This window comes from Aotus nancymaae, unplaced genomic scaffold, assembly GCF_030222135.1.
Source record: "Aotus nancymaae isolate 86718 unplaced genomic scaffold, 86718_ANA_hifiasm-v0.15.2.pri h1tg000012l, whole genome shotgun sequence".
NCBI classification, from domain to species: Eukaryota; Metazoa; Chordata; class Mammalia; order Primates; family Aotidae; genus Aotus; species Aotus nancymaae.
In genome coordinates, this window is record NW_026988423.1 from 5327392 (window position 1) to 5354821 (window position 27430).

General features: G+C 36.1%; 1 protein-coding gene across 1 annotated transcript in view; it reads left to right on the top strand.

Annotated features, from left to right (window-relative positions):
• CNTN5 (contactin 5) overlaps positions 1-5240 on the top strand; it is a 1383122-nt gene extending 1377882 nt beyond the window's left edge. The window contains exon 25 of the mRNA XM_012454882.2: positions 2460-5240. Coding sequence (XP_012310305.1) covers positions 2460-2563 — 104 coding nt within the window. The 3' untranslated portion in view covers positions 2564-5240. The remainder of the gene's footprint in view (positions 1-2459) is intronic.
• The last annotated feature ends 22190 nt before the right edge of the window (positions 5241-27430 follow it).

The following is a 27430-nucleotide window of genomic DNA, read 5'->3' on the forward strand; positions in this document are numbered from 1 at the left end:
AGGATACCTTAACAGAAGATTCCAGCAATTGGGTAGTATATTATTAGTAGTAATGGTTTTAACTAAGGCCAATCATCATTTTAAGAGAGATAATACACATGAGTATCTGAATCCACTAATTCCTACCTCAATTACATTAAGCAAGTTTACAGCCTTTTTAAGCCCCAGTTCCCTCATCTGCAGGAGGGGAATGAATAACTGTATTTACCACATAAAATGTTATGAGGATCAAATAAGGTAACATATATAAAAGGCTTTGTGTAGTATGTGACATATAATGAGCATTTATTAAATAATCAATTATGATCATGGTGCTTCAGAAGACTTCTGACTTGAAGAACCAAGAACCACTCCTAAGTCAGTATCTTATGTGGGGCTACTAAAACTATATCAGACTAATCAACCATGGATCAGTCAGTGTAATCCAACAGCCATTCTAATATATCAGCTGCATACAACGTTTTGGTCTCGTAAAAGAACCTCTCCTGGTATAAGAGTGATGAAAGATCACCATTCTTTGCGAAGCTTCGCTTGAGGACCTAGAATTTAAGCCCACTCAACTGAAATAATCAATCAAGGATGCATAAATAAATTCAGTAAATAAAATAATGTTATTAGATTTTAAAATTTACTGAAGTCATCATAGTCATGTACTTCTTAATGATGGGGATAAGTTCCGATAAAGGCATCCTTAGGCAATTTCATTTTATGAACATCATGGAGTATACTTACACAAACTTAGATGGTATAGCTTACTATATACCTGGGCCATATGGTATAGCCTGTTGCTCCTAGGCCACAGACATATACAGCATGATACTGTACTGAATACTCTAGGTAATTGTGATACAATGCTATTTGTGTATCTAAATATGGAAAAATTAAAGATACAGTCCATATAAAAAAGATAAAAGATGGTATACCTCTACAGGGCACTTAACAGGAACAGAGTTAGCAGGGCTGGAAGTTTGAGTGAGTCACTGAGTGACTGGTAAGTGAATGTGAAGGCCTGTGACTTTACTGTACACTATCATAGACTTTATAACACTGTGTGCTTAGGCCGTACTACATTCATAAAAACAAATTTTTTCCCTATTAACCTTAGCTTACTATAACTGTTTCACTTTATAAGCTTTTTAAATTTTTAAACTTTTTATCTTTTGTAATAACACTTAAAACACATACATAATACAGCTGTACAAAAATATTTTCTTTCTTTATATCTGTATTCTATCAACTTATCTATTTTTATTTTTTTGCTTTCTAAACTATTAGAAACTAAGATGCAAACACATACATTGTGTAGAATTACCCCTAGGTCAGGATCATCACTATCAGTCTTCCATCTCCACATCCAGTCCCACTAGAGGGGCTACAGGGGCAAGAATATGCATGGAGCTGTCATCTCCTGTGATAACAATGCCTCCTGGCCAGGCACGGTGGCTCATGCCTGTAATCTCAGCAATTTGGGAGACCAAGGTGGGCGGATCACGAAGTCAAGAGTTTGAGACCATCCTGGCCAACAAGGTGAAACCCAGTCTCTACTAAGAATACAAAAATCAGCCAGGCGTGGTGGCAGGTGCCTGTAATCCCAGCTCTTGGGGAGGCTGAGACAGGAGAATCACTTGAACCCGGAAGACAGAGGCTGTAGTGAGCCAAGATCATGCCACTGCACTCCAGCCTGGGCAACAGAGTGAGACTCCGTCTCAGAGAGAAAAAAAAAAAATGCCTCTTTCTGGAATGCCTTCTGAAGGACCTGCCTGAAATTGTTTTATAGTTAACTTTTATTCTGTTAAGTAGAAGGAGTACACTAAAATAATTATTAAAAGAATAGTAAATATATAAGTCAAATAACATTCATGTGTTACCATTATCATTTATGGACTGTACATTATACATTTATATAACTAGCAGAACAGGTCTGTTTACACCAACATCACCACAAACATGTGAGTAATGTATTGCATTACGACGTTATGATGCCTACATTACTAAGCAACAGGAATTTTTCAGTTTCATTATAATCTCAGGGGCAACCATCAAATATGTAGTCCAAGGTTGACTAAAATGTCATTATGCAGCTCATGACTGTAAATTATGAATTTATACCGCCACAAACTTTTGTTATTTTTGCTCCATTTTCTGAACTATGTACTATGAAAATGATTTAATTTTTTATATCTGAATTTGGAATATTTTCATCATTGGTGAAAATTAAATCTCATGATTGGATATGTTTGTTAGAAGTGACGTCACCTTTTCAATACAGTATCTCTTAAATACCTGTCCCTTCCATGTAACTTTGGGAACCTCAGATACCTGATTTTGTAAATGTAAAGAACACGCATCAGAAACAGGACCAATCTTGCACTCATTAGTCTTATATACTAAAAACAATTCTGGCCTACCTCAAGCAAAACCAAAATAAGTCGTTCCATTTGATGTTTCTTTTTTCACAGGTGGAAAAATCACAAGTGCTCAGTCAACCCTCCACACTCTCTCCACACCTTCAACATCAGTCACGTTGCTCTTGGCATTGGTGATTCCTTCAGCCTCCTGGTGAAAACTGCTGACTTAATTTGCTTTTCTTTGCTTTAGCTTGGTAACACCAGTGAATAGAGCATAGTGTAAGTGGAGAACCAGGATGCTGTGATGAGTTTGAGCTCCAAAAGCTTGGGATTACACATGGTAAACTTACAGGAGGTTGGGGGAACTATTACTTATCCATCAGGTTTCTCTTTGGTTTTTGTAAATGGAGAGGACAGTTCTTAGTCCAATAAAAATATGCAGATTCTATGTAATGAATTTTTGTAAGCAAAGGTAATTTCTGTCAAATGTATTCTTTACTTTTTTAATATGTTGGGATTTATTTATTTTGTATCTGATGACTCCGAGTGTGTGCCATCCATTTGTTAAGTAACTGGTCTTTAGCAGATCTGTTTCAAAAACAAATACAAAAGTAAGAATGAAAAGTTTGCTTAAGACTGAGTCCAGTGTTTTCCATTTTCCCTTTGGCTGAATATTTCAATTGCCAGACCAGGAGGAAATATGAAAAATACTTCAGTAATGTAGTCCATTATAGGATAAGTACACAAAAATTTTCTTGAAAAATATTGTATGATTGCATAGTGAAATAGCAAGATTTGTCAATATGCTATTCTATATGCACCCCTAGAGCAAGTCATTAGGGTAGGGAATAAGCCATTCACATTAGTACAAGATAAATAGTAAGTGAGTCCAAATGAATTTAAGTGCTATTGTTTTTCATGAAGTACTATGTTATCTAGCAGCAAATATAATATTTATTTTTAATAACAAAATATGGTTTAACATCACCAAAAAAATATCATCACTAAAAACTGCAGACATGCTGCCACAGGTGCTAACTTAAAAATGAGATGAATATGGGACAGAGTGTTTCCATTTCTTTACCCACTGCCGAAACAGATGTTGAATCAGGTCCAAGATTTTCTTCTAATTGCAAAATTTTGCAAAAATTTTAAGGGCAATGAAAATTTGTTGTGCAAATAATTATGCATAGTCTGTAGATTAAAATGGTTCAAGCATAACAAATAAATTTTGATTTTTAAAAACAGTTCCATGCATCACATACCACTGATAAAATCAACAAGTAAAATAAAGAGAATCTCTCTTGGATAAATTGCATTTTTTAATTAAGCTGTGGAAACATGGCATCAGTACAGGGATTCAGCTCGTCTAGCCAGCTATGCACTGGTTGATTCTGTGGCTTGGGAGGTAATCCTTATTTGCTATTTTGAAGAGTCAGCTTGAGCCTGAGAGATCCTAGAGAGTTGTTGGAAAATGAGATGAAAGTTTTCTACTTGATGGTATCTTAAAGTTCTAACAAATGCAAGAATGTGCCAGGGCTGGCATTATGCCCACAAAGATGCATGAAAGGATAGTTATTGCAAAGTCATATGCCAGAGAAGAGCCTGGAAAAACTATGGTTTTACAGGCGATGTTAACGTGAGAACAAAAAAGAGGTTTTTTTTAATTTGATATAATTTAAATCTGTTAACTGTATTTGCTTCATTAATAACAAGCAAAATGAAGCAATATGAAGCTCAAATTGCTGGCTCTCAAGGTTAATCCTTGTAGAATCAGAGGAGTGACTGAAGTTTCTGTTCTGAACATACTAAAAGAATAGTTCCAGAGCCACGGTAAAACTTTGTATGTCAGTTACATACTCTCTTTAGGGGAAATTATGTAAGACACCCTAAACATACAAGAAATTAGTTAAAAGACTCAGTCAATAGATATTATAGTAAATGCTACAGATGGTAAATATTTAAGCCTGTGAGTATGTAATTATGACCAAGTGGACTTTCTTGAACTCCTCCTTTAAAGTTGGAGAGACTGGACTTTGCAAAAACATGGATGCTAATTGTCTAGCTGGCAAAACAGGAGCTCCCCCAAGTATAGTATAACTTTCAAAAATGAAGTGTTCATCTGAAAAAAAATGCATAAAGAATATTTTTAATGTAAAACTATTTTACATATTTCATGAATCAAGTCATTTTCTTCATTTTCCATGGTGTTGTACACCAGATTTAGTGAAGGACTTTAAGAAGCAAGTTCTTACTTACACTCTCAGAAAGCAAAGCCCAGTAAAATATTTAAAAAGTAAAATGTCAAATTCAAATTAACCAGTATTTTTAATTAGCTGATGGATGGTACACATCTGACAGAGTATTTACACATAGAATGTCTGATGTTGTATTCTTACAGGAATCAGAGATATGGAATGTTTTTACTTAACATATACAGAATATGTATTTTGCATCATAAACCTATTTAAAAAAACAGGTTTTCAATGTTTATGTACTTATGTGCTACATATCTGTTACCTTGTAGAAAGCAGAAGAGCATTCTTATCAAGGTACATTATTTTTCAGCTACAGTACTGAGTTTTTTCTTCTATGGGATAGTAACCACAGTCTTAAATCACAAAAGAGACTGTATTTTTGTATAATGTCAATTGAATGTGAAGGAAACAACACTTCTTATAATTAGAAATTTCATGAAAGCAAAAGTTTTGCATATCCAAATGAAGGTACTGTGGACCCATGTCAAACTGTTAAATATATTGTGTATGATCTGTATATATACTATATATAAGGTATATACCATGTGGAAGGCACAGTCAAATAATAGTTCTGTGTACTGTTCTTGTAACATTAGATCTTTTTAATAAATAATTCTCTTTTTATTGACTTTTATCTTCTCTCCTGTCAACTACATGAATGACATTATTTATTTTATGTAGACCACAGAATGCCAACAATTATGGTAATGTTTTAACACTGATATATCATTATGTTAGGACTCTGCAAATTGTTATGATTTTAGGTTTGAAAAATTCCCTAGATGTCCCTGGTAGTCCCAACTTGAAAATTTGAAGCTATATCAAAAAACAAATCAAGAAATGAAGCACGTACAGATGGGATAAGTTCAGGGTTAAACTCATGACTTTCTTTTCAGGAAAAGAGACTACATTAAATCAGTTTCATAAATAATTTGTCACATGCATACTTCTGCTTTTATTATAAACAGTTAATCCCAATCTATTCTAGGTATAATTCTCATAGACATTGACTCTTTTTTTGTCCCATAGCCCCGGTATACATCTCAACTATACTAATAATCACATTATATTACAATGATTTGTCTTAAACGTTTCTCTCCAACTACCTAGTCACTGGGATAGTCCAGGGAAAAATATATTCTTCTCGTGATTTCTCTCACTAGTGCCTAGCACAGTACCTGACACATACCAAGTGAGCAATAAATTGTTGGCCTTAAAATTTCCTTTGGAAGGAGCTCCCCAAACCTGGGTAATCATCTAACACAGCTGGGAGCCCAAATATCCAAGTTCTGACTCAGCAGATCTGAGACTAGGAAACCTTTGTTTTCAAATCTTCTTAAATACACAAAATGATACAACTCTATTAAAGGAAATTTGGCACTACCTAGTAAAATTTTATATGGATTTGTCCTTTGACCTAGCAAATCCACATCTAGCGATCTATCTATTCCTAAAATAGATACAAAAATATGAAATGTTAAGTGGATAAACAAGGTACAGAAGAGTGAATTTATGACCCCTTTTGTGTAAGATGCAAATACATTTACTAATATTCTGAAGAAGAAATAATGTAAGCATAAACTAACCACTCATAAAAAAAGTGTTACCTATTGAGGAGTGAGAGAATGGGATGTGGGAACAAATGTGCAAGCAAATTGTTTTTCAATGTACAGTGATTATTTCATAGTTTTGACTTTGGAACCACACAAATGTTTTAGATTAAACTTTAAACCAAAAGCGGGGGAAAAAAACAAAGCAATCTCCTAACACTGACAAGAAATTAAAGTAAATGGACCTAAATATATATCAACCAAATGGAAGTAAATGAACCTAAATATATAGCCACCAAATTGTTGGTAAATTATAATTTTTCTCTTTTTAAACATTTATTTTACATTCATGGGGTGCATGCACAGGTTTGAACTAGAATACCCAGGTATACTATACAGGTACATGTATGTACCTATATATCCAGAATCTGTGTACAGGGACATGTATAGTATACCTGGTATACCGCATGATGCTGAAGTCTGGGGTGTTAATGATCTTTTCTACTCTACTGCTCTAGATACTGAGCAGATACTTCCAGGTACTGAGAACAGTACACAATACTTAGCTTTTCAACTTTTATACCCTCCCTCCCTCTCAGCTCTAGCAGTACCACGTTTCTATTATTGCCATGATTGTGTCAATGAGTACTGAATGCTTAGTTCCCACTTATAAGTAAGAACGTATGGTATTGGTTATCTGATCCTTGGTTAACTTGCTTAGGATCATGGCCTCTAGCAGCATCCATGCTGCTATCAAGGACAAGATTTTGTTCATTTTAAGGCTGTATAGTACTCCATGGTTTATATGGACCACATTTTCTTTATCCATATATTGTTGATGGGCACCTAGATTGACTGATTCCATTTCTGTGCTATTGTGAACGGTGCTATGATGCACATGAGTGCCTGTGTCTTTTTGGCAGAATCATTTGTTTTCTTTTGGATATATACACAGTAATGGGATTGCTGGATCAAATGGTAGTTCTAAGTTCTTTGAGAAGTCTCGAAACTGCTTTCCACAGTGGCCAAAATAACTTACATTCCCCTCAACAGTGCATAAGTACTCCCTTTTCTCCACAGCCTTACCAGCATCTGTTGTTTTTTGACTTTTTACTAACAGCCATTCTAACTGGTGTGAGATGGTATCTCACTGTAGTTTTGATTTGCATTGTCTGATGATTAGTAGTAAGGAGCATTTTTTCATGTTTGGCGACCACTTCTTTTGAGAAGTGTCTATTCATATCTTTGGCTTATTTTTTGATGGGGTTATATTTTGCTTGCTCAATTATTTAAGTTCCATATAGATTCTGGATATTGAACCTTTGTTGGATGCATAGCTTGTGAATGTTTTCTTCTGTTCAGTAGGTTGTTTACTCTGTTGATAGTTTCTTTTACTGTCCAGAAGTTCTTTTGTTTAATGAGGTCCCACTTGTCAATTTTTGGTTTTGTTGCAATTGCTTTTGTAGATTCAGTCATCAATTCTCTCCCAAGGCCAATGTCCAGAATGGTGTTTCCTAGATTTTCTTCTAGGATTCATTTGGTTTGAGGTCTTACATTTAAATCTTTAATCCACCTTGAGTTAATTTTTTATGGTAAAAAGTAGAGATCCAGGTTCATTCCCCTGCATATGGCTAGCTAGGTATCCCAGCAACATTTATAGACTAGGGAGTCCATTCTCTATTGCTTATTTTTGCCGACTTTGTTGAAGTTCAGATGGCTGTAGGTGTTTGGCTTTACCTCTGGGCTCTATGTTCTATTCCATTGATCTGTGTGTCTGTTTCTGTACCTGTACCATGCCGTTTTGGTTACCAGAGCCTTATAGTATTGTTTGAGGTCAGGTAATCTGATGTCTTTGTCTTTGTTCTTTTTTCTTAGGAATGCTTTGGCTATCTTGGCTCTTTCTTGGTTTCATATGAATTTTAGAATAGTTTTCTCTAGTTCTGTGAAAAATGACATTGGTTAATAGGAATAGCACTGAATCTGCACATTGCTTCGGGCAGTATGGCCATTTTAATAATATTGTTTCTTTCGATCTATGAGCATGTACTGTTTGTCCATTTGTTTGTGTCATCTATGATTTGTTTTAGCAATATTTTGTAGTTTTCCTTGTAGAGATCTTTCACCAGCTTGGTTAGATATATTCCTAAATTGTGTGTGTGTGTGTGTGTGTGTGTGTGTGTGTTGTAAATAGGAATACATTATTGATTTGCCTCTCCCCTTGAATGTTACTGTTGTATAGAAGTGGTACCAGTTTTTGTGAAGTGATTTTGTATCCTGACTTTAGGCTTTTCTAGGTATAGAATCATATCATCTGCAAGAGAGATAGTTTGACTTCTTCTTTTCCTGTTTGGATGCCTTTTCTTTCTTTCTCTTGCCTGATTGTTCTGGCTAGTACTTCCAGTACTATTAGGTTGGGGCAAAAGTAATTGCTGTTTTTGCCATTACTTTTAATACTTTTAACTGCAATTACTTTTACACCAACCTAATATGTTGAACACAAGTAGTGAGAGTGAGCACCCTTGTCTGTTCCAATTCTCAAGAGGAATGTTTTCAGTTTTTGCCCATTTAGTATGATGTTAGCTGTGAGTTTGTCATAGGTGGCTCTTATGATTTTGAGGTATATTTCTTCAATACCTAGTTGGTTGGAGGTTTTTATCATGAAGGGATGTTGGATTCTATCAAAACATTTTTCCACATTTATTCAAATAATCATATGGTTTTTGTTTTCAGTTTGGTTTATGTGGTAAATTGCATTTATTGATTTCCATATGTTGAATCAATCTTGAATCCCAGGAATGAAGCCAACTTGGTGTGGTGAATTAACTATTTGATGTGCTGCTGTATTTGATACACTAATACTTCACTGAGGATATTTTTGCAACTGTGTTCATCAGGGATACTGGTCTGTTGCTTTCTTTTTTCATTGTGTCTTTGTCAGGTTTTGGTATCAGACCTAAATGACTACCTAAATGCCTGGTATCACTGGCTTCATAGAATGAGTTAGGAAAAAGCTGCCTTATCCTCTTTTTGGGGGGGATAGTTTCATTAGAATTGGTAATAATTCTTCTTTGCATGTCTGGCAGAATACACCTGTGAATTCATCTGGTCCAGGGCTTTTGTTGTTGTTAAGGATTTTTTTTTTCATTACTGATTCAATTTGGGAACTCAATTATTGGTCTGTTCAGGATTTCAATTATTTCTCAATTCAATCTTAGAAGATTGTGTGTTTCCAGGAATCTGTCCATTTCTTCTAGATTTTTTAGTTTGTGTATATAGAACTGTTCATAATAGTCTCTGAGGATCTTTTGTATTTTGGTAGAATTGATTTTAATGTGACCTTTGTCATTGTTGATGGTGCTTATTGGGATCTTCTCCCTTTTTTCTGTTACTCTAGTTAGCTTTCTATCAATCTTTTTTATTATTTCAAAAACTAACTTTTGGTTTTGTGGATTCGTTGTGTAGATTTTTGGGTCTTACATTTGTTCAGTTCTGCTCTGATTTTAGTTATTTCTTTACTTTTGCTAGCTTTGGGACTAGTTCTTGTTTTTTTCTTCTTCTCTAGGTGTGATGTTAGGTATTAATTCAAGATCTTCCCCACTTTCTGAGGTAGGCATTTAGAGCTATATAGTCTCTTCTTAACACTGCTTTTGCTGTATTCCAGAGATTTTCATATGTTTTGCCTCTGTTTTCATTTCTAATATTTTTTTTACTTGTACCTTAATGCCATTGTTTACCCAAAAGGTATTCAGGTGAAAGTTTTTTCTTTTCCATGTAATTGTGTGGTTTTGAGAGATCTTCTTGGTATTGATTTATATTTTTATTCCCTGTGGTCCAAAAGTACAATTAATATTATTTCAGTTTTAAAAAAATGTATTGATACTTGCCTTATGGCTGAGCATGTGGTTGATCTTGAATTATGTTCCATGTGCAGATAAGAAGAATGTATATTCTGTGGTTGATGGGTGGTGTATTCTGCATATGTCTATTCAGTCCAATTGGTCAAGTGTCAAGTTTAAGTCCAGAATTTGTTAGTTTTCTGCCTCAATGATCTACTTAAACTGACAATGGGATGTTGAAGTCCCCCACTGTTAGGGTGTGGCTAAGTCTTTCTGCAGGTCTAAAAGTACTTGCTTTATGAATCTGGGTGCTCCAATATTGGGTATATATATGCTTAGGATAGTTAAGTCTTCTTGAATTAAACCCTTTATGTCATGTATATATCTTTGTTTTTTTACTCTTGTTGCCTTAAATTTTCTTTTAGATAAAGGATAGTGACTCCTGCTGTTTTTTATATTTCATTTTCATGTTACATCTTTCTCCAACCCTTTGAGTTTATAAGCATTATATTAAGTTAGATGGGTCTCTTGAAAACAGCAGATAGATAGGTCTTATTTTTTTATCCATCTTGCTACTCTGTGCCTTTTTAAGTAGGGTACTTATGTAATATCGATATGTGAAGTTTTGATGCTGTTGTGAAGTTGCTAACTGGATCCTTTGTAGTTTCTATTGTGTGATTGCTTTATAGGGTATTTGGGTTATGTACTTAGGTCTGTTTTTGTGGTAGCAGGTATCATTCTTTCATTTCTTATGAGTAGTGCTTATGTTGAAAATTCTTAAGGATTTCTTGTAAGGCTGGTCTAGTCACAACAAATTCTCTTAGTGCTTGATTGAAAAACAAATTTATTTCCCTTTTACTTATGATGCTTTGCTTGGTTGCATATTAAATTCTTAATTGGAACTTCTTTAAGAATGCTAAAAATAGGTTCCTAATTTCTACTGGCTTGTACGTTTCTGCTGAAAAGTCCACTGTTATCCTGATAGGGTTCCCTCTGTAAATAATCTGACCTTTTCCTCCAGCTGCCTTTAAGATCCAAACTTTCTCTTCAGGTGCCCTTTTCTTTATCATTGAACTTGGATAGTCTGGTGAATATATCCCTTGCTGATGCTCCTGCTTTATAGTTCCTTGTAAGTGTTCTCTTGATATCTTGTATCTTGATATCTGCCTCTTTAGCAAAATTAAGAAAGTTTTCTTGAGTTATCCCCTCAAATGTTTTACAAATTGTTTGTTTTTTATCCTTCTCTCTCAGTAATGCCAGTAATTAATAGGTTTGGTCACTTTACATAATCCCTTATTTCTTTAAGACTTTGGTTTTTGTGTTTTTTTTTTTATTTTTGTGTGACTGGGTTAGTTCAAAAGTCCAGTCTTCAAACTAAAATTTTTCTTCTTTGTTCAGTCTATTCATAAAGTTTTCAACTGTATTTTCAAATTCCTTAAGTGAGTTTTTCAATTCCAGAAACTCTGACTAATTTTTAAGATGTTTATCTTTTGTTTCCTGGATTGCTTTAGAAGATTATTTGTGTTGATTTTTCAACCTTGTTTTAGATCTCATTGAGCTTCCTTGAAATCTATGCTTTAAATTCTTTATCTGTCATTTTTGAGTGTCCATTTTCGTTAGGAACCATTACTAGAGAGCTAGTGCAATCCTTTAGTGGTGTCAGATCATTCAGATTGTTCATAGTGCCAAAATTTTTGCACTGGTTCCTTCTCATCTCAAGACACTGTCACTTCTAATTTTTAAAATTATTTCCCTATGGCTAGCAATTTTTTTATTTCTTTCCCTATTTTTTTTCTTTTCCCTTTTTCCTTCTCACTAGTGGGTATAACTGTAGAGAATGTTGGATAGGTCGTCTGGCTTTGCTTCTGTAGCCCCATGCACTTGTTTCAGCAGGTTTTATATTGAGCAAGTTTTATGTTATTTTAGATGGTGGTTATAGGTAAAACCCAGCTGTGGTCAACATAGATTGTATATACGTGATCTTCATTTACTGGCAAAAGCTCTATTGCCTCAGGTAATAAGCTGATTCATGAAATGCAATGGACTGAGCTCCCTGATCAGTCCTGGGGGTATGGGGCCCACACTGCACATGGCCAGACTGGGCAGTTATGCACACGTCTCCCAGTGGCAGGCACAACACTTACACTGAGGGAGAATCCAATGGGTGATCACCAAGTACCCAGAGATGTGCCTAGGCATGGAGCTGGGAAACCTTCTGAGTCCCAAGTTCTCTGCACAGCAATGGTAGTCATGGTCTAAACTCCTAAACCAGGAGAATGGATGCTCTGGATATCTGGACTTCTTCCTGGGTTTGAAGCAGAAAGAGATTCTCTGCACCATGAACTATACCCAGAAGGGTGGGGTGGCTCAGGCTGCTGAATCAGGTGAACAAGCGCTACAAATGCCTGGAGATCTGCTTGCACATAAGGCAGAGGGGCACCCCCTGCACCACAGTCTATGCCTCAGAAGGGTGAAGTGACTTAGGCTACTGGTCTAGGCAAGTGAGTACTCCAAATGCCTGGATTTCTGCCTAGGGGTAGAGCAAAGAAGGCCTTACTATACTACAATCTCAGAGCAGGTTGAGAACCCAGCAATGGCATACTCAGTCTAGTGCCAGTTTACCAAGCTGGCTCTGGTTGCAAGTCTTACTACCAAGAAGAAACTTCAGCTAAAGGAGCTCTCCTGCTCCAGGCTTCTTATACGGTAGAGCACTAATCCAGGACCTACTGCTGAAGTGCTTCCCAAAATTCTGACTGTGAAGGCTCCTACCCGGCTCCAGAGTGGGTGCCCCAATCTCAGGCTTGAGATTAAAATACCTCTGCAGCAATACTGCTGGACCACCAAAGAATGGCTTTGTATGCAACTGGATTAAAAATGGCATCCCATTCTTGGTCTTGAGTACGGGAAAATGTCTGCAGTTTTTCCAAGAGCTTTTCCCTCACAGCATCTCCAAGCCTCTCCCCAGGTTGGCTGCAGGGCTTGGGAGAAACAAAGTGCTCCATTCTCTCCTAAGCCCTAGAGCTAACGGGGAGAGGCAGTCAGAGAGAGATGTGCTTTTTCTCACATACTGGGGCTTCACTCACTTTTATCAGCTGAACAGCCTCTTGGGGGCTGTTTGCCAGCACTCTCATCCCCAAGATCTGGGCATTTTTATCTCCAGGACCTGAGATTCCATTTTCTTTCTTGAAACGTAGCTCACAGAGTTTATCATCATAAATTATCTTGCTATTTCCAAGTGATTGAGGCACACTAAAACCACTAATCTGCCATGTTGGAAAAAAAGCCCACAGTTTTTCTTCACAGAAGAATTACAAATGCATAGATAATTATTTAATGTCAGTCTTTTGGCGGTACATCCATTATGGGACATATACCCCCAAAACAACACAGACACATGCAGACACACACACACAGAGAGACACACACACACAGACACACACACAATTTTAAATTACATTCATTGATCTTCTTGTGGGTAGCATGACAATTACTATTATTATTGGACTAATAAAATATATAAATATAAAACTTCAAAGAATTAAAAGAGCAAACTTTTAGGATAAAAGAGATGCATATGTGATATTTTTTAAGTTAAACAAAAACCTGTAAGTTTTGATTGATAAATGTCAGTATGAATTCATAATTACTTTTTTTCTTAAAAATAACCAGTTTTCTAGCTTTGTCCACGGAAAAGGCCTGAAAGAACAATGAATATCCTAAACGCACAATATAATACACCAATTATATTCTCCAAATTCCATTTATCACTAAAAGAAATTAGGACTTTCTCAAAGAAGGGGCTGATTTAAGGTTTCCAATAGGAAATGTACAAGATCATCCTGGGACTTCTTATTGTACCTAGAGAGATTACTATGGTCATGATGAAAGGACAATTTAAAAGCCTCCCTGGACAATTTAAAAGCCTCTCCTGACAATTTGAGCTCAAAAAAAAATAATGACTCCAATAAATTGAAGCACACTGACTACCTAAAACTTCATGCTTTCATACTAATACACACACACAAATCGCTGATTATCTCTGTTGGATGCAGAAATCACCCTTCTGAGAATTGTTATAAAAAAGGATTTCAGATTTTATCCTGCCTCTTCTGTAAGTACGTTTTCTTACAGTTACATATACCAAATAACCAGATACTGTCATGAGTCACTTAGCAATGGGGACAGATTCTAAGAAATGCATTGTTAGGTGATTTTACCATGTGTGAGCATCAGAGAGAGTACATACACACGTCTAGATGGCACAGCCTACTATACACTTTGGCTATATGATATAGCCTATTGCTTCTATGCCAAAAAAAACTGTAAAACATGTCACTGTAATGAATACTGTGGGCAACTGTAACAGAATAGTAAGTACCTGTGTATCTAAATATATCTATACATAGAAAATACACAGTAAAAATATGGTATTATAACCTTATGAGACCAATGTCCCAAATGTGGTCTGTCATTGTGGCACCTGACTGTAGCTGATAAAGGATGTCTCCACTGTATGAAAGAATCACAGCTAATACATGAAAAAGGAATGATAGAATTCAAATTTAGTAAGCAATTTAGTCAGGCAATTATTATTAGATGTTAAAACCACTAGGTAAAATGCTTATGAAGAATATTTAGTAAAAATATCAAGCTGCCATCATCTGATCCTACTGATTTTAACATCACTAAAAGAGAGACACACAAACATTAAGTGCATCTTGATTGGTAGAATCAGGATAAACTCAGCACTACCTCTTCAATTATTGCTTTAAACATTTTATTATAAACCTAGTTAAAATTGTGACTGTTATTTTCCACAGAAGGTTGGAGAAAAAAAGAACTTAAATAATACCATAAGGAAGGAATCAAATAAATTCTGAATATACGATATTCTGTGGGGCAAAAGGCCCAGTTTCTTCCACAAATAAAGGACACGCAGAAATAAAGTGGGGAATGGAATTATCACAGCATTGAAACAGACGAAAAAGCAATATCAGCAAAATACAACATGTGAACCATCTCAGGATCTTGATTCAAACAAATCATCTATAAAAAGATGACTCTAAGGCTATGAGGAAAATGTAAATATGAACTGAGTATTAGATGAGGACGAGGTAATTGTCATAGTAATAATAGGTTTTTAAAAGTCCTTATCAATAGAGATACCTACTGAAGTATGTACAGGCAAAATAATAGTCTGGAATTTGTCTTAAAATATCCAAATAAAATAAACAGAATTTGTGGAGTAGAATATACAGAACAAGGAAAGCAGAATGTTCATAAATATTGAAGCTGAGTGATGGGTTGATGGACATGTTATTTTAATATTACTTACATTGGCATCGGCGAAATATTTCCCATAATAAAAACTTGAGGCTGGGCATGGTGGCTCACATCTATAATCCCATTACTTTGGTAGGCCAAGGTGGGAGGACTGCTTGAGCCCAGGAGTTAAAGACCAGCCTGAGCAACATAGGGAGACTGGTCTCTACACAATCTTTTTAAAAAATTAGCCAGGCATGGTGGTGCATCCCTGTAGTCCCAGCTACTCAGGAGACTGAAACAGGAGAACTGCTTTGAGCCTAGGAGGTTGAGGCTGCAGTGAGCTACGATCACACCACTGCATTCCAGCATGGGCAATCGAGGGAGACCATGTATGAAGAAAAAACAAACTTCAAAAGAGCTATGCTTTAGATTCCTTGGTAGAAAAAGATATCTATGAAATATCACTAAAAACCATTTAACAGGGAACACAGATACATCTCCACATCTTGGTTTTTAGCATCTATAATGAAATACAATATACTGTCTCTTAAGATTACTTTTTATGAAAAGGAGAAACAGACCAAATGAAATCTATATTTTCCATGTTTTTAATAAAAGAAATTTTTGTTCTCAAAAAAAATTACAATATACCACCTTGATATTTTCTACTTTGTTTTCCAATGTTTATGTAATAATAACACTGAGTTGTATCTTTATAAAATACATATTGTTAATGATTCATAACTATGCAAGAATAAATGTTTTACGTAACACTACATTAAATGAATCAAAATACAATTTACTAAACAGTTGGTTGCTCCCACCATGTAAAATCAAGTTGCAATTTCAATAAATAATTATTTACATTACCATTGCCTCTTGACCTGAATGTCAGAGTATAGTGAAAGAAGTTATCATCTTAAATTTTATCAACATGGGACCTAGCTGTAGCATAACATTTGCAAATATTCTGAGCTGGCCAATTTCTTACCTTTCTAATCTGTTTTAAAATTTTGAATTAAACCCCATGTCAGTTTTCAGAAAAATCCTACATCTGGTAAAACATGTGGATCTCCTCATCTGTGATCTCTGCCCATTGTTACATATTAACCTCCAACAGGAAACAATAACTCTTTTTTTTTTTTTTTTTTTGAGATGGAGTCTTACTCTGTTGCCCAGGCTGTAGTGTAGTGGCTCAATCTTGGCTCACTGCAATCTCCACCTCCCGGTTCAAGTGATTCTCCTGCCTCAGCCTCCCAAGTAGCTGGGAATACAGGCAAGCACCACTACACCTGGCTAATTTTTATGTTTCTAGTAGAGATGAGGTTTTACCATGTTGGCCAGCCTGGTCTCAAACTCCTGATCTCAGGTGATCCATCTGCCTTGGTCTCCCAGAGTGCTGGGATTACAGGTGTAAGCCACGATTCCCAGCCTAGGAACCAATAACTCTTTAAGAAAACATCACTGCAATGCTTTAGAAACATTTAAACACTAAATATAATATATGCAGCAGAAAGCAGCCCACTTAACCTGTGTCTTCCTCTCTCTGGGAATACAGCTACACCATATTTCCCAGCTTTTCTTGAAACTTAGCTGAGAACAAATAACTGAGTTCTAGCTAATGAAATATGATGGAAGTTATGTGCACTCTTTAGCAGTATCCTAACTAATACAACCTAGGATTTACTTACTAAGAGTAATATCTGCTTTCTGAAAGATGGGTTGTTCAGATTATTCTGAGAACAAAAGGAAAAAATTTGAAGTAATAACTCTGGATATTTAAAATTATATTTTTAAATTATCATGAGTTATCAAACATGTCATATGTATGTCTCTAGACTGGCTTGGTCTTTCTGCCTCCCAGACATAGGCATGCTTGTTTCTCCTCAGCTGTCACCAAACTAACTCCCTTCAGGTACACTCAATTTCACTGCCAGCGTCCAACAAATACCTATTCCAGTGGGTGATTCTTTCTGGCTGACATTCTCAAAGCTAAGTCAACCAAACATGTTTATAGGGTTCTGGACTCTCTTACAACTTCCATACTCAGTCAAAATGTCTGTACTCAGTTAAAATGCAGAGCATGCAATCTGTCTGCCTGACTAGCTCCTGAAACTATTAGATGATGCAGAACAGATGTGTATAAGGGGATGAACTTGCTCAGAGTGTGAACTTCGACCAGTAAGAAATAACAGACAAATGAAGCCACACAGATAAATTTGCTCCCCTCTTTTCTCCAAAGCATGGTTTCTTCCTACATTTCCAGATATATTACCCTATCTGGAAATGTCCCACATGGCTATGCAGATGCAGGTGTATTTGGCAAGAATGTGGTTCCATCAAAACTTAGCATAAAGCATTGAAAGCTGAGTACGTATCATCTTACCTTGCCTCCCTCACTTTCTTTTCCCTTATTCATGATGTCCTGAGGTTGAACCAAAATCTATTTGCTAGATAAACTGAGCCCAAACAGTCCCTGTTATCCATTGAAGATCAGTAAGACACCTTGGAGAAGTAGGAGATAAGACATCACCTAGTAGTGCCAGCAAGCAAGAAAGCTGAGAACACAAATGGGGTCATGACACAAGATCAATCTTGAAAATGTTCCCAGTAGAATATGAGAATCAATAAAATATTGGAAAATCCTTATTTTGCAATGCCTACTGAAATATTCATTCAGGCAGTATTTATCAGTGGCTACTAAACCAATTACAAGAACAGTTGATGAGGAATCTGACATTAGATTTTCACCACCTTATTTTACTAATTAATTTTAGGATCACTAAAAGTGGGACAATCACACATTGTCAATCACCTGATGTAATACAATATGAATTATATAATACCACCAGAAAGTACTCCTGATCCAAATAAGAAATGCTGAATCCTGAATTTAATCAACTGCTATGTCTATCTATCAGTTGCAGATAACATAAATTTTAAAATGTGTTATATGAAGTCATGAAGTAATTGGCCAAATATGTGATGTGAGACATTCTTCAGGATACTGTCATAGTTTATTTTATAAGTCAATAACATGAGGGGAAAAAGACTAGAGGATTAGTGGAGACACCTATCTAAAGGAAACAAGAAACATAAAATGCAAAGGCCAGTTTGAATTCTGCTTTAGATAAATCATTCATAATAAACAATATTTTTTAATGACGGGAAAATGATATATGAAGTAGATAGAAAATGATATACTAATTTTGGTAGGTATGATAATATACTGTAGTTATTTTAGATAGATAACTTTTAGAGAAAAATATGAAATAACATTGTAACAGAAATTTACTTTAAAACATTGCAGAGAAACAGCAAGGAAGGAAGGAAAAGAGGGATGGAGGGGAAGGAATGCAAACGGGTAGGGAAGGAAAGAAAAGAAGAAAGAAACATTTTAAAAGTTTATCATATTCTCTCCAATTTTACTTGTTTGAAAATGACAATACAAGTCTGTAAAATAATTTTCACAATACAAGAAAATGGAAGAAGCGAAATGGTTCTTGTATACACACTTTGAAAGAAGAAAATCAATGTTACCTGAGGCAAAGTTTTGAATTTAAAATAAAAATCTACTATCCCTCACAGTACTAAACAATTTCCTGGTTATGATTCTGAAAGCAGGAAATTGAATGCAGAAGGACACCGGAAGAACATCTTGGGCCAGAAAATCGCAGATTACATGTGCTACCTAACGGACAAAGATGAAGATGGTTACAAGAAGCAGTTCTCTCAATACATAAAGAACAACGTAACTCCAGACATGATGGAGGAGATGGATAAGAAAGCTCCAATATCATGAGAATGGCAATACTTCCCAAAATAATTAATAGATTCAGTGCTATCCCCATTAAGCTACCACTGACTTTCTTTGCAGAATATGAAAAAACAAAAACAAAAAACAAAAAACAAAAAGCCTTAAATTTCATATGGAACCACAAAAGAGCCTGCATATCCAAGACATTCCTAAGCAAAAAAAAAGAAAGAAAGAAAAAAAAAATCTGGAGCCATCACACTACCTGACTATTATACTACAAGTCTAGAGTAATCAAAACAGCACGGTGCTGGTACCAAAACAGAGATATAGACCAATGGAACAGAACAGAGGCCTCAGAAGCAATGCCACACATTATGGGCAACCATCTGATCTTTGACAAACCTGACAAAAACAAGCAATAGAGAAAGGATTCCCTGTTTAATAAATGGTGTTGGGGAAACTGGCTGGCCATATGCAGAAAGCTAAAAATGGATTCCTTCCTTACACCTTATACAAAAATTAACTCCAGATGTATTAAAGATTTAAACATAAAACCTAAGACCTAAACATAAAAATCCTAGAAGAAAATTTAAGCAATATCATTCAGGACACAGGCATAGGCAAGGACTTAATGACTAAAACACCAAAAGCAATGGCACAAAAAGCCAAAATAGACAAATGGGACCTAATTAAACTCCAGAGCTTCTGCACAGCAAAAGAAACTATCATTACAGTGAACCAGTACCCAACAGAATGGGAAAAAAATTTGCAATCTACCCATCTGACAAAGGGCTAATTTCAGAATCTACGAAGAACTAAAACAGATTTACAAGAAAACAAACAAACTCATTCAAAAGTGGGCAAAGGATATGAACAGACACTTTTCAAAAGAAGACATATATGAGGCCAACAAACATATGAAAAAATGCTCATCATCACTGGTCATTAGAGAAACACAAATCAAAAACACACTGAGATACCATCTCACACCAGTTAGAATGGCAATCATTAAAAAATCTGGAGACAACAGATGCTGGAGAGGATGTGGAGAAATAGGAATACTTTTACACTGTTGGTGGGGGTGTAAACTAGTTCAACCATTGTGGAAGACAGTGTGGCGATTCCTCAAGGACCTAGAAATAGAAATTCCATTTGACCCAGCAATTGCATTACTGGGTATATATCCAAAGGACTATAAATCGTTCTATTATAAAGATACATGCACACATATGTTCATTACGGCACTGTTTACAATAGCAAAGATGTGGAACCAACCCAAATGTCCATCAATGATAGACTGGACAGGGAAAATGTGGCACGTGTACACCATGGAATACTACGCAGCCATAAAAACAATGAGTTCGTGTCCTTTGTAGGGACATGGATGAATCTGGAAACCATCATTCTCAGCAAACTGACACAAGAACAAAAAATCAAACACTGCATGTTCTCACTCATAGGCAGGTGTTGAACAATGAGAACACATGGACACAGTGAGGGGCGCATCACACACTGGGAGCTGTTGGGGGAGACTGGGGGAGGGACTGTGGCAAATAGGGAGTTGGGGAGGGATAATATGGGGACAAATGCCAGATATAGGTGATGGGGATGGAGGCAGCAAACCACATTGCCAAGTATGAACCTATGCAACAATCCTGTATGTTCTTCACATGTACCCCAGAACCTAAAGTGAAATAAAATATATTAAAATAAATAAATAAATAAATAATTTAAGGTCAAAGTTTTGTTTTGTATTATTTATTTTTTATAGAGATATCATAGTTGTACATATTTTGGGAGCACATACGCTATTTTGATACATGTAACCCAATGATCAAATTATACATTGTATAATTTTGGTTAATTGGGATATCCATCATCTTAAACATTCCTTTTTTTCTTTGTGTTGGGAACATTACAATTCTATTCTAGCCATTTTGAAATATATATATATATATATATATATATATAAATTATTCTTAACTATAATTTCTCTGCTGTACTATCTAACACTAGAGCCGTTCCTTCTATTATACCATGTTTTGTATGCATTAACCACCTTTCTTCATCCTCCTACAGCATCCCTTCTCAGCTTCTGGTGAACACCATTCTATCCTCCACCTCCATGAGATCCATTTTTTTTTAGCTCTCACATGTGAGAAGAGTGAGAACATGTGATGTTTTTCTTTCTGTGCCTCACTATGTAATTCTAAAATAAAAATTCTAACTTAAGTAAAATTTTTACAAATAATTATACTCTTCTTTCTTAATTTATTTATTCAATAACTATTTGAAAATTTTAATTTCAAAACTACTAAAAATGCCTTTCTCTTTGAAACACTCTTTTCTCAATTTCTACGACTGTTTTTTCCTTACTGTTCTCCAGTCCCCCGCCCCCCATGGGTCATGTTCTTCCCATTTGTGATTATGGGCTCTGTTTTCTCTGTCCCTGGATGAAATGTTCCCCAGAGTTTCTTTTTTATACACCCTCCCGTATCACTTAACCAGTTTCCTTGAGGGATGTCCTTTCCTAGCAAGGCCGCAATCACCTTGAATGCTATTGATTCCCAAATCTACATTTCCAAACTTTAACTCTCTCTCTTGACCTCCAGGGCAGAATATATTAAATGCTTCTAGCCCACCCACGCTTGGATGTCTCAATAGTTCAGCAGGTGAAAAGTACCCAAAGTTGAACTCATAATTTTCTCTAGCCTCCTCATCTTTTAGAATTCCTGAATTTTATAAATGGCTATTCAAGAGAGTAATTTGGGAGACATCATAGTCCACATACAATAGCATCATCCTACTGTTTTAATTCTTCCTGTTTATAACAAGTTTTAAATTTGTCCCCATCCCTAGTTGAGCTCTTGGTTTTTCTCAACCATCTTTCAATGGCCTTTTCTCCATCTTCAACCCACTCTAGCTTCTTAGTGAAACCTGCCATCAAATTTGTATTGTTGCTAAGGCAGACCTAGTCATCACACTCTCCTAATTATAATTATTTGGAGATGCCTCCTCACTTTCAGTATAAAGTCCTTCATGATATGACATTCTGTTTTTTCAATCACACTGTTCACAATTTCAGCCATCCTAAACTTCTATGCTCTCCCTTCTGCCTGGACTGCCTTTCTGCCATTTTACAGAGCTGGCTAGCTCCAAGACTCAATTCTTTAAAGTACTGTGACTCACTTCATCCTATTTCATCTTCTGCATCCCCAAATAAAAGTAAGAGTTCTGTATATGCTGTCTTAATAAACCAGGTTATTTCCTTTATTGAATTTTATTAAAGTCATTTATGTGCATCTGTCTTATTCACAGTAAACTTTTAAAGGGCAGTAACCACAGTCTGTATATCCTCACCTAATGCACTACCTAATATGTAATAGGCACTCAGTAAATATTCATCAAATGAATAAATAAATGCATCATGTAAATTTAAAGCTATTTCTCAAATCATTTTAACTACCCTCATTGCCATTTGTAAAATTGTTCAGAAGGCACTGAGTTTTATGTGATATATTTTCTAAACTCACAGCAAGTTTAGAAATCGGAACACACTGCCCTTTGATTATTGGATTATAAAATTTCTGAAATACTATAGGCGGCAAGGAGAACAAATGACAGAAATTTCACAGAAACAAACAATAGCGAAAACAGAAAACAGAACTCTGTTAACTCACATGGTGATTTTATACTTTCTTCTTCCTTAATCAAGAAGGGAAATAAAACTATCTACTTTAGAATGAAGAGTGGTTGAGTACGAGGCACATAAATTGGTTCAAAGGAAAAGAATGGTAGAAAAAAGCAAAAACCAGATTAATATAAAGAAAAATGCCAGGGAAAAAGGATTCATTTAATCTTTACTTAAACTGGAAGGGAAAAAAAAGACAAAAACAGGTCAGAGTTCTTATTTTCAAAGTCTTTCAAACAGTAGGAAGACAATCAAAATGCATCAATGCAATTGAAAAATTCTTTAAACCACTTGTGTATTAACCTTATAGAAAAGCAAGGCTGAAATAAGCACACAAAGAAGATGCATGCCTCTTAGATTCACAGATATCTATAAATATATTTCCTATTAGTGGATAAATGTCAGCCCATACAGCACACTGCAGATAATTTTTACTTATCACTTACCTTCTTCTACCATTCACAGCCACCATTTCAAGCTTTTCTAAATCCTCCTGTCCCTGTATTCTCAGGAGCTGCCAAACTCAAGAAAGCAGAAAATCAAGGCCTCCTAGGATAAATACCGTTAACTCCCTTCCTTTTATCTCGAAATCCAAATGAAAATGTCTGCGCCATGTCAGACACTATTCTAGATCCTGGGGGCACTGCAAGAACATGGCAGACAAGGTACTTACATTTATGGAATTTATTTTTAATTGGAAACAAAAGACAGTAAAATAAGCACAATGATCTTAGACAGTAGTACATCCTATGAGGACAATTAAATAGCAATGTATAAGAAAGTAACTTAGGCAAAGGATTACTTAGAAACAATTTTTCAGAGGTTCCTAAGATGACCTTTGCTTTGAGGCCTGCATGCTGAGAAGACAAATATGCAACGATTTCAGGGAAGAGTTTTTTAAGGCAGAAGAAGAAACTAGTGCAAAGGTCAACAAGAGCTTGCCTTGCTCAAGGAGGGGACAGTATATCTGGAATGAAATAAAGTATTGTCAGAGTGTAGAAGAAGCCAGAGAGTTAAACAGAGGTTAAGCAAAATAGGTCTCGAAGCCATAGTAAGAAGTCTGAATTTTACTGCCAGTGAAATAGGAAGTTCATCACTGGAACATTTTAAGAAGTTAAGTTGCATGAGATGCTGATTTGCAGCCATGCTTATCTCAGAAGAAGATGTTTCTGCTGGTCTGATGATGTTATATCGCTCCCCACCTCTTCTAGGATCTAGATGTATCAATTATCCCCTCTCTCTTCTACAATTTCAAACATTTCTTCTCACTGGCTCCTTACAAAGGCATCATGTTAGATGGAGGAAAAGAGAGCTTTTGAAATCATTTATCTCTGGGCTTGACGTGATTCTACCTCTTAACACAGCAAGCAAATTGACTACAATCATAGGTCTTGGTCTCCTCATTTGATGTGGGAAATGTAATACCCACCTCCAGAGAATTACTGTAAGGACCAGATATTTCTACACAAGTAAAAGCCCTGATACATGTTAGTTACCTGTCTTTCCCCCAATTTCCTAACTTCCACTTCAAAATACAACAACAAAACTCATCTCTTCTACTTCTAGTTATTACCATATCTTCTCTTTTTTTTTTTTTTTTTTTTTTTTTTGAGACGGAGTTTCGCTCTTGTTACCCAGGCTGGAGTGCAATGGCGCGATCTCGGCTCACTGCAACCTCCGCCTCCTGGGTTCTGGCAATTCTCCTGCCTCAGCCTCCTGAGTAGCTGGGATTACAGGCACACACCACCGTGCCCAGCTAATTTTTTTGTATTTTTAGTAGAGACGGGGTTTCACCATGTTGACCGGGATGGTCTCGATCTCTTGACCTCGTGATCCACCCGCCTCGGCCTCCCAAAGTGCTGGGATTACAGGCGTGAGCCACTGCGCCCGGCCCCATATCTTCTCATCTATCTATAGCTAAACTTCCTAAACAATAATCCACATTCAAGCTCTATGCTTAACCAATTTCTACATCATGAGATATATTTTTCTATGGCTAGCCATTTTCTTTTCCGTCTCATTATTACTCAATACAATGCTATGTGGCAGGATTTAAAACAGCTCAAGGACAGCTCCCTGTCCTACATGGCCCACATCTGGACCATGTAAAACATATACAAATCCTTTGCCTACTGAATTCTGCATGCATGGTTCAAATCCAACATAGTGAGCTTAACTCCAGCATCAGCAAGTAGGCTGCCCAATTCCAGATCTTTAAACTTCCCAGGTGGAAGTAAGAACAATCCACCCTGTCACACATTCTGCAGACATCACATGTTAAGATCTCTAAAAAAATCTCACTGAAGCACCTTTACCAAATAATTGGGGGTAGGGCACTCATGGTGAGGTTGCTCCTGAGAATTCCTCTTCAGAAATCCTCTTTATGAGTCTTCCTCTGCCTTAACTTTTTACATTCTTTTTTTTTTTTTTTTAAGACAGAGTTACGATCTTGTTGCCCAGGTTGAACTGCAACCTCCACCTCCCAAATTCAAGCAATTCTCCTTCCTCAGCCTTCCGAGTTGCTGGGATTACAGGCATGTACTACCATGCCCAGCTAATTTTGTCTTTTTAGTAGAGAGGGGGTTTCTCCATGTTGGTCAGGCTGGTCTCGATCTCTCGACCTCAGGTGATCCACTTGCCGTGGTCTACCAAAGAGCTGGGATTACAGGTGTGAGCCACCGTGCCTGGCCTAACTTTTTACATTCTCAACGTGGGTAATGTATTCTAGAATCATTTAGCTAGTTTTGGTTATCTGCATTTGAAATTCCAAAAAGGTGCTCTGTTTTCCAATTCCCTCTACTATATGATAGTTTTTGCCTAAAAGTATCAGCCAAGGAATATTTTAAGCACCCTGTTAGGAGTGAAATGGTCAGAGTTATGCTGTTAAGGAATTACTTATGAAACTCTGAAAAGTAAATTGTAGAGGATGGATGTAAATGTGGAAGCATGAAAAAGGTTACTAGAGTAGTCCAAATGAGAAATAATGGGGATATAGTCTGGAGATGTGAAAATAAATTACATGTCAGAGAGACAGAAAGATAAACCATGCTCATAGATTAAAATAATTAGTATTGGTAAAATGTTCATACTACCCAAAGTGACCTGTAGGTTCACGGTAATCCCTTTCAAAATTTCAATGACATTTTTTACAGACATAGAAAAATCAACCCTAAAATTCATATGGAAACAAAAGACCCCAAATAGCCAAGGAAACCTCAAGCAAAAAGAATAAATTGGAGGTATCACACTATCTGATTTCAAAAACTTACTGCAAACCAAAACAGCAGGCCATGATATAAAAACAGACATATCGATCAATGAAACAGAATAAAGAGACTGGAAATAAACCCATATATTTACGATCAATTTATTTTTGACAAAGGTGCCAAGAACACACAATGGGGGAACAACAGTCTCTTCAATAAATGGTGCTGGATGAACTGAATATCCACATGCAGGAGAATAAAATTTTACCCTCGTCTTCCACCACATAAAAAAATCAATGCAAACTGTAATAAAGATGTAAACGTAAGACCTAAAACTATAAAACTACTAGAAGAAAACGTAACAGAAAAGCTCCATGGCCTTGGTTTGGGCAATAAGTTTATGGATATGACCCCAAAAACACAGGCATCGAAAGAAAAAAATATGGGATTACATCAAACTAAAAACTTCCGCACAGCAAAGGAAACAATCAGTAGAATAAAGAGACATCCTACAAAATGGAAGAAAATACTTGCAAACTATACATCTGATAAAGGATTAACATCCAAAATACATAAGGAACTGCAGCAACTCAATAGCAAGAAAACAAATTACCTGATTTAAAAAGGGACAAAGAACATGACTGGACATATCTTAAAAGTAGAGATACAAATGGCCAATAGGTATACAAAAAAATGTTCAACCTCACTAATCATGAGGGAAATGAAAATCAAAAACTACGAGATATCACCTCACACCTGCTAGAATGAATATTATCAAAAATTCAAAAGACAACAAGTGTCAGTGAGATTGAGAAGAAATGAGAATCTTTGTACACTGTTAGTGAAAATATAGATTGGTACAACCATTACAGAAAACAGTATGGAGGTTCCTCCAAAATATAAAAATAGAATTACAGTAAGATTCAGCAATCCCACTTCTAGATATATATTCAAAGAAAACAAAATTGGTATGCCAAATAGGTATCCGTACTGTTTCTTCACATGCAATATTATTCACAACTGAATCAACCTAAGAGTTCATCAACAGATGAATGAAGAAAGAAAATGTGGTGTATAAACACAATGAAACATTACTCAGTCTTTAAAAATAAGAAAATTCTTTTATTTGTGACAACAGGTATAAAGCTAAAGGACATTATGTTGTTAAATAAACCAGATACATAAAAATAAATAGGCTGGGCATGGTGGCTCATGCCTGTAATCCCAGCCCTTTGGGAGGCCAAGGTGGGCAGATCACCTGAGGTCGGGAGTTAGACACCAGCCTGACCAACATGGAGAAACTCCATCTCTATTAAAAATACATTAGCCAGGCATGGTGGTGCATGCCTGTAATCCCAGCTGCTTGGGAGGCTGAGCCCAGAGAATCGCTGGAACCTGGGAGGTGGAGGTTGCAGTGAGAGGAAATCACACCATTGCACTCCAGCCTGGGCAACAAGAGTGAAACTCCGTATCCAAAAAAAAAAAAGAAAAGAAAAAGAAAAGAAAAGAAAGAAGAGGA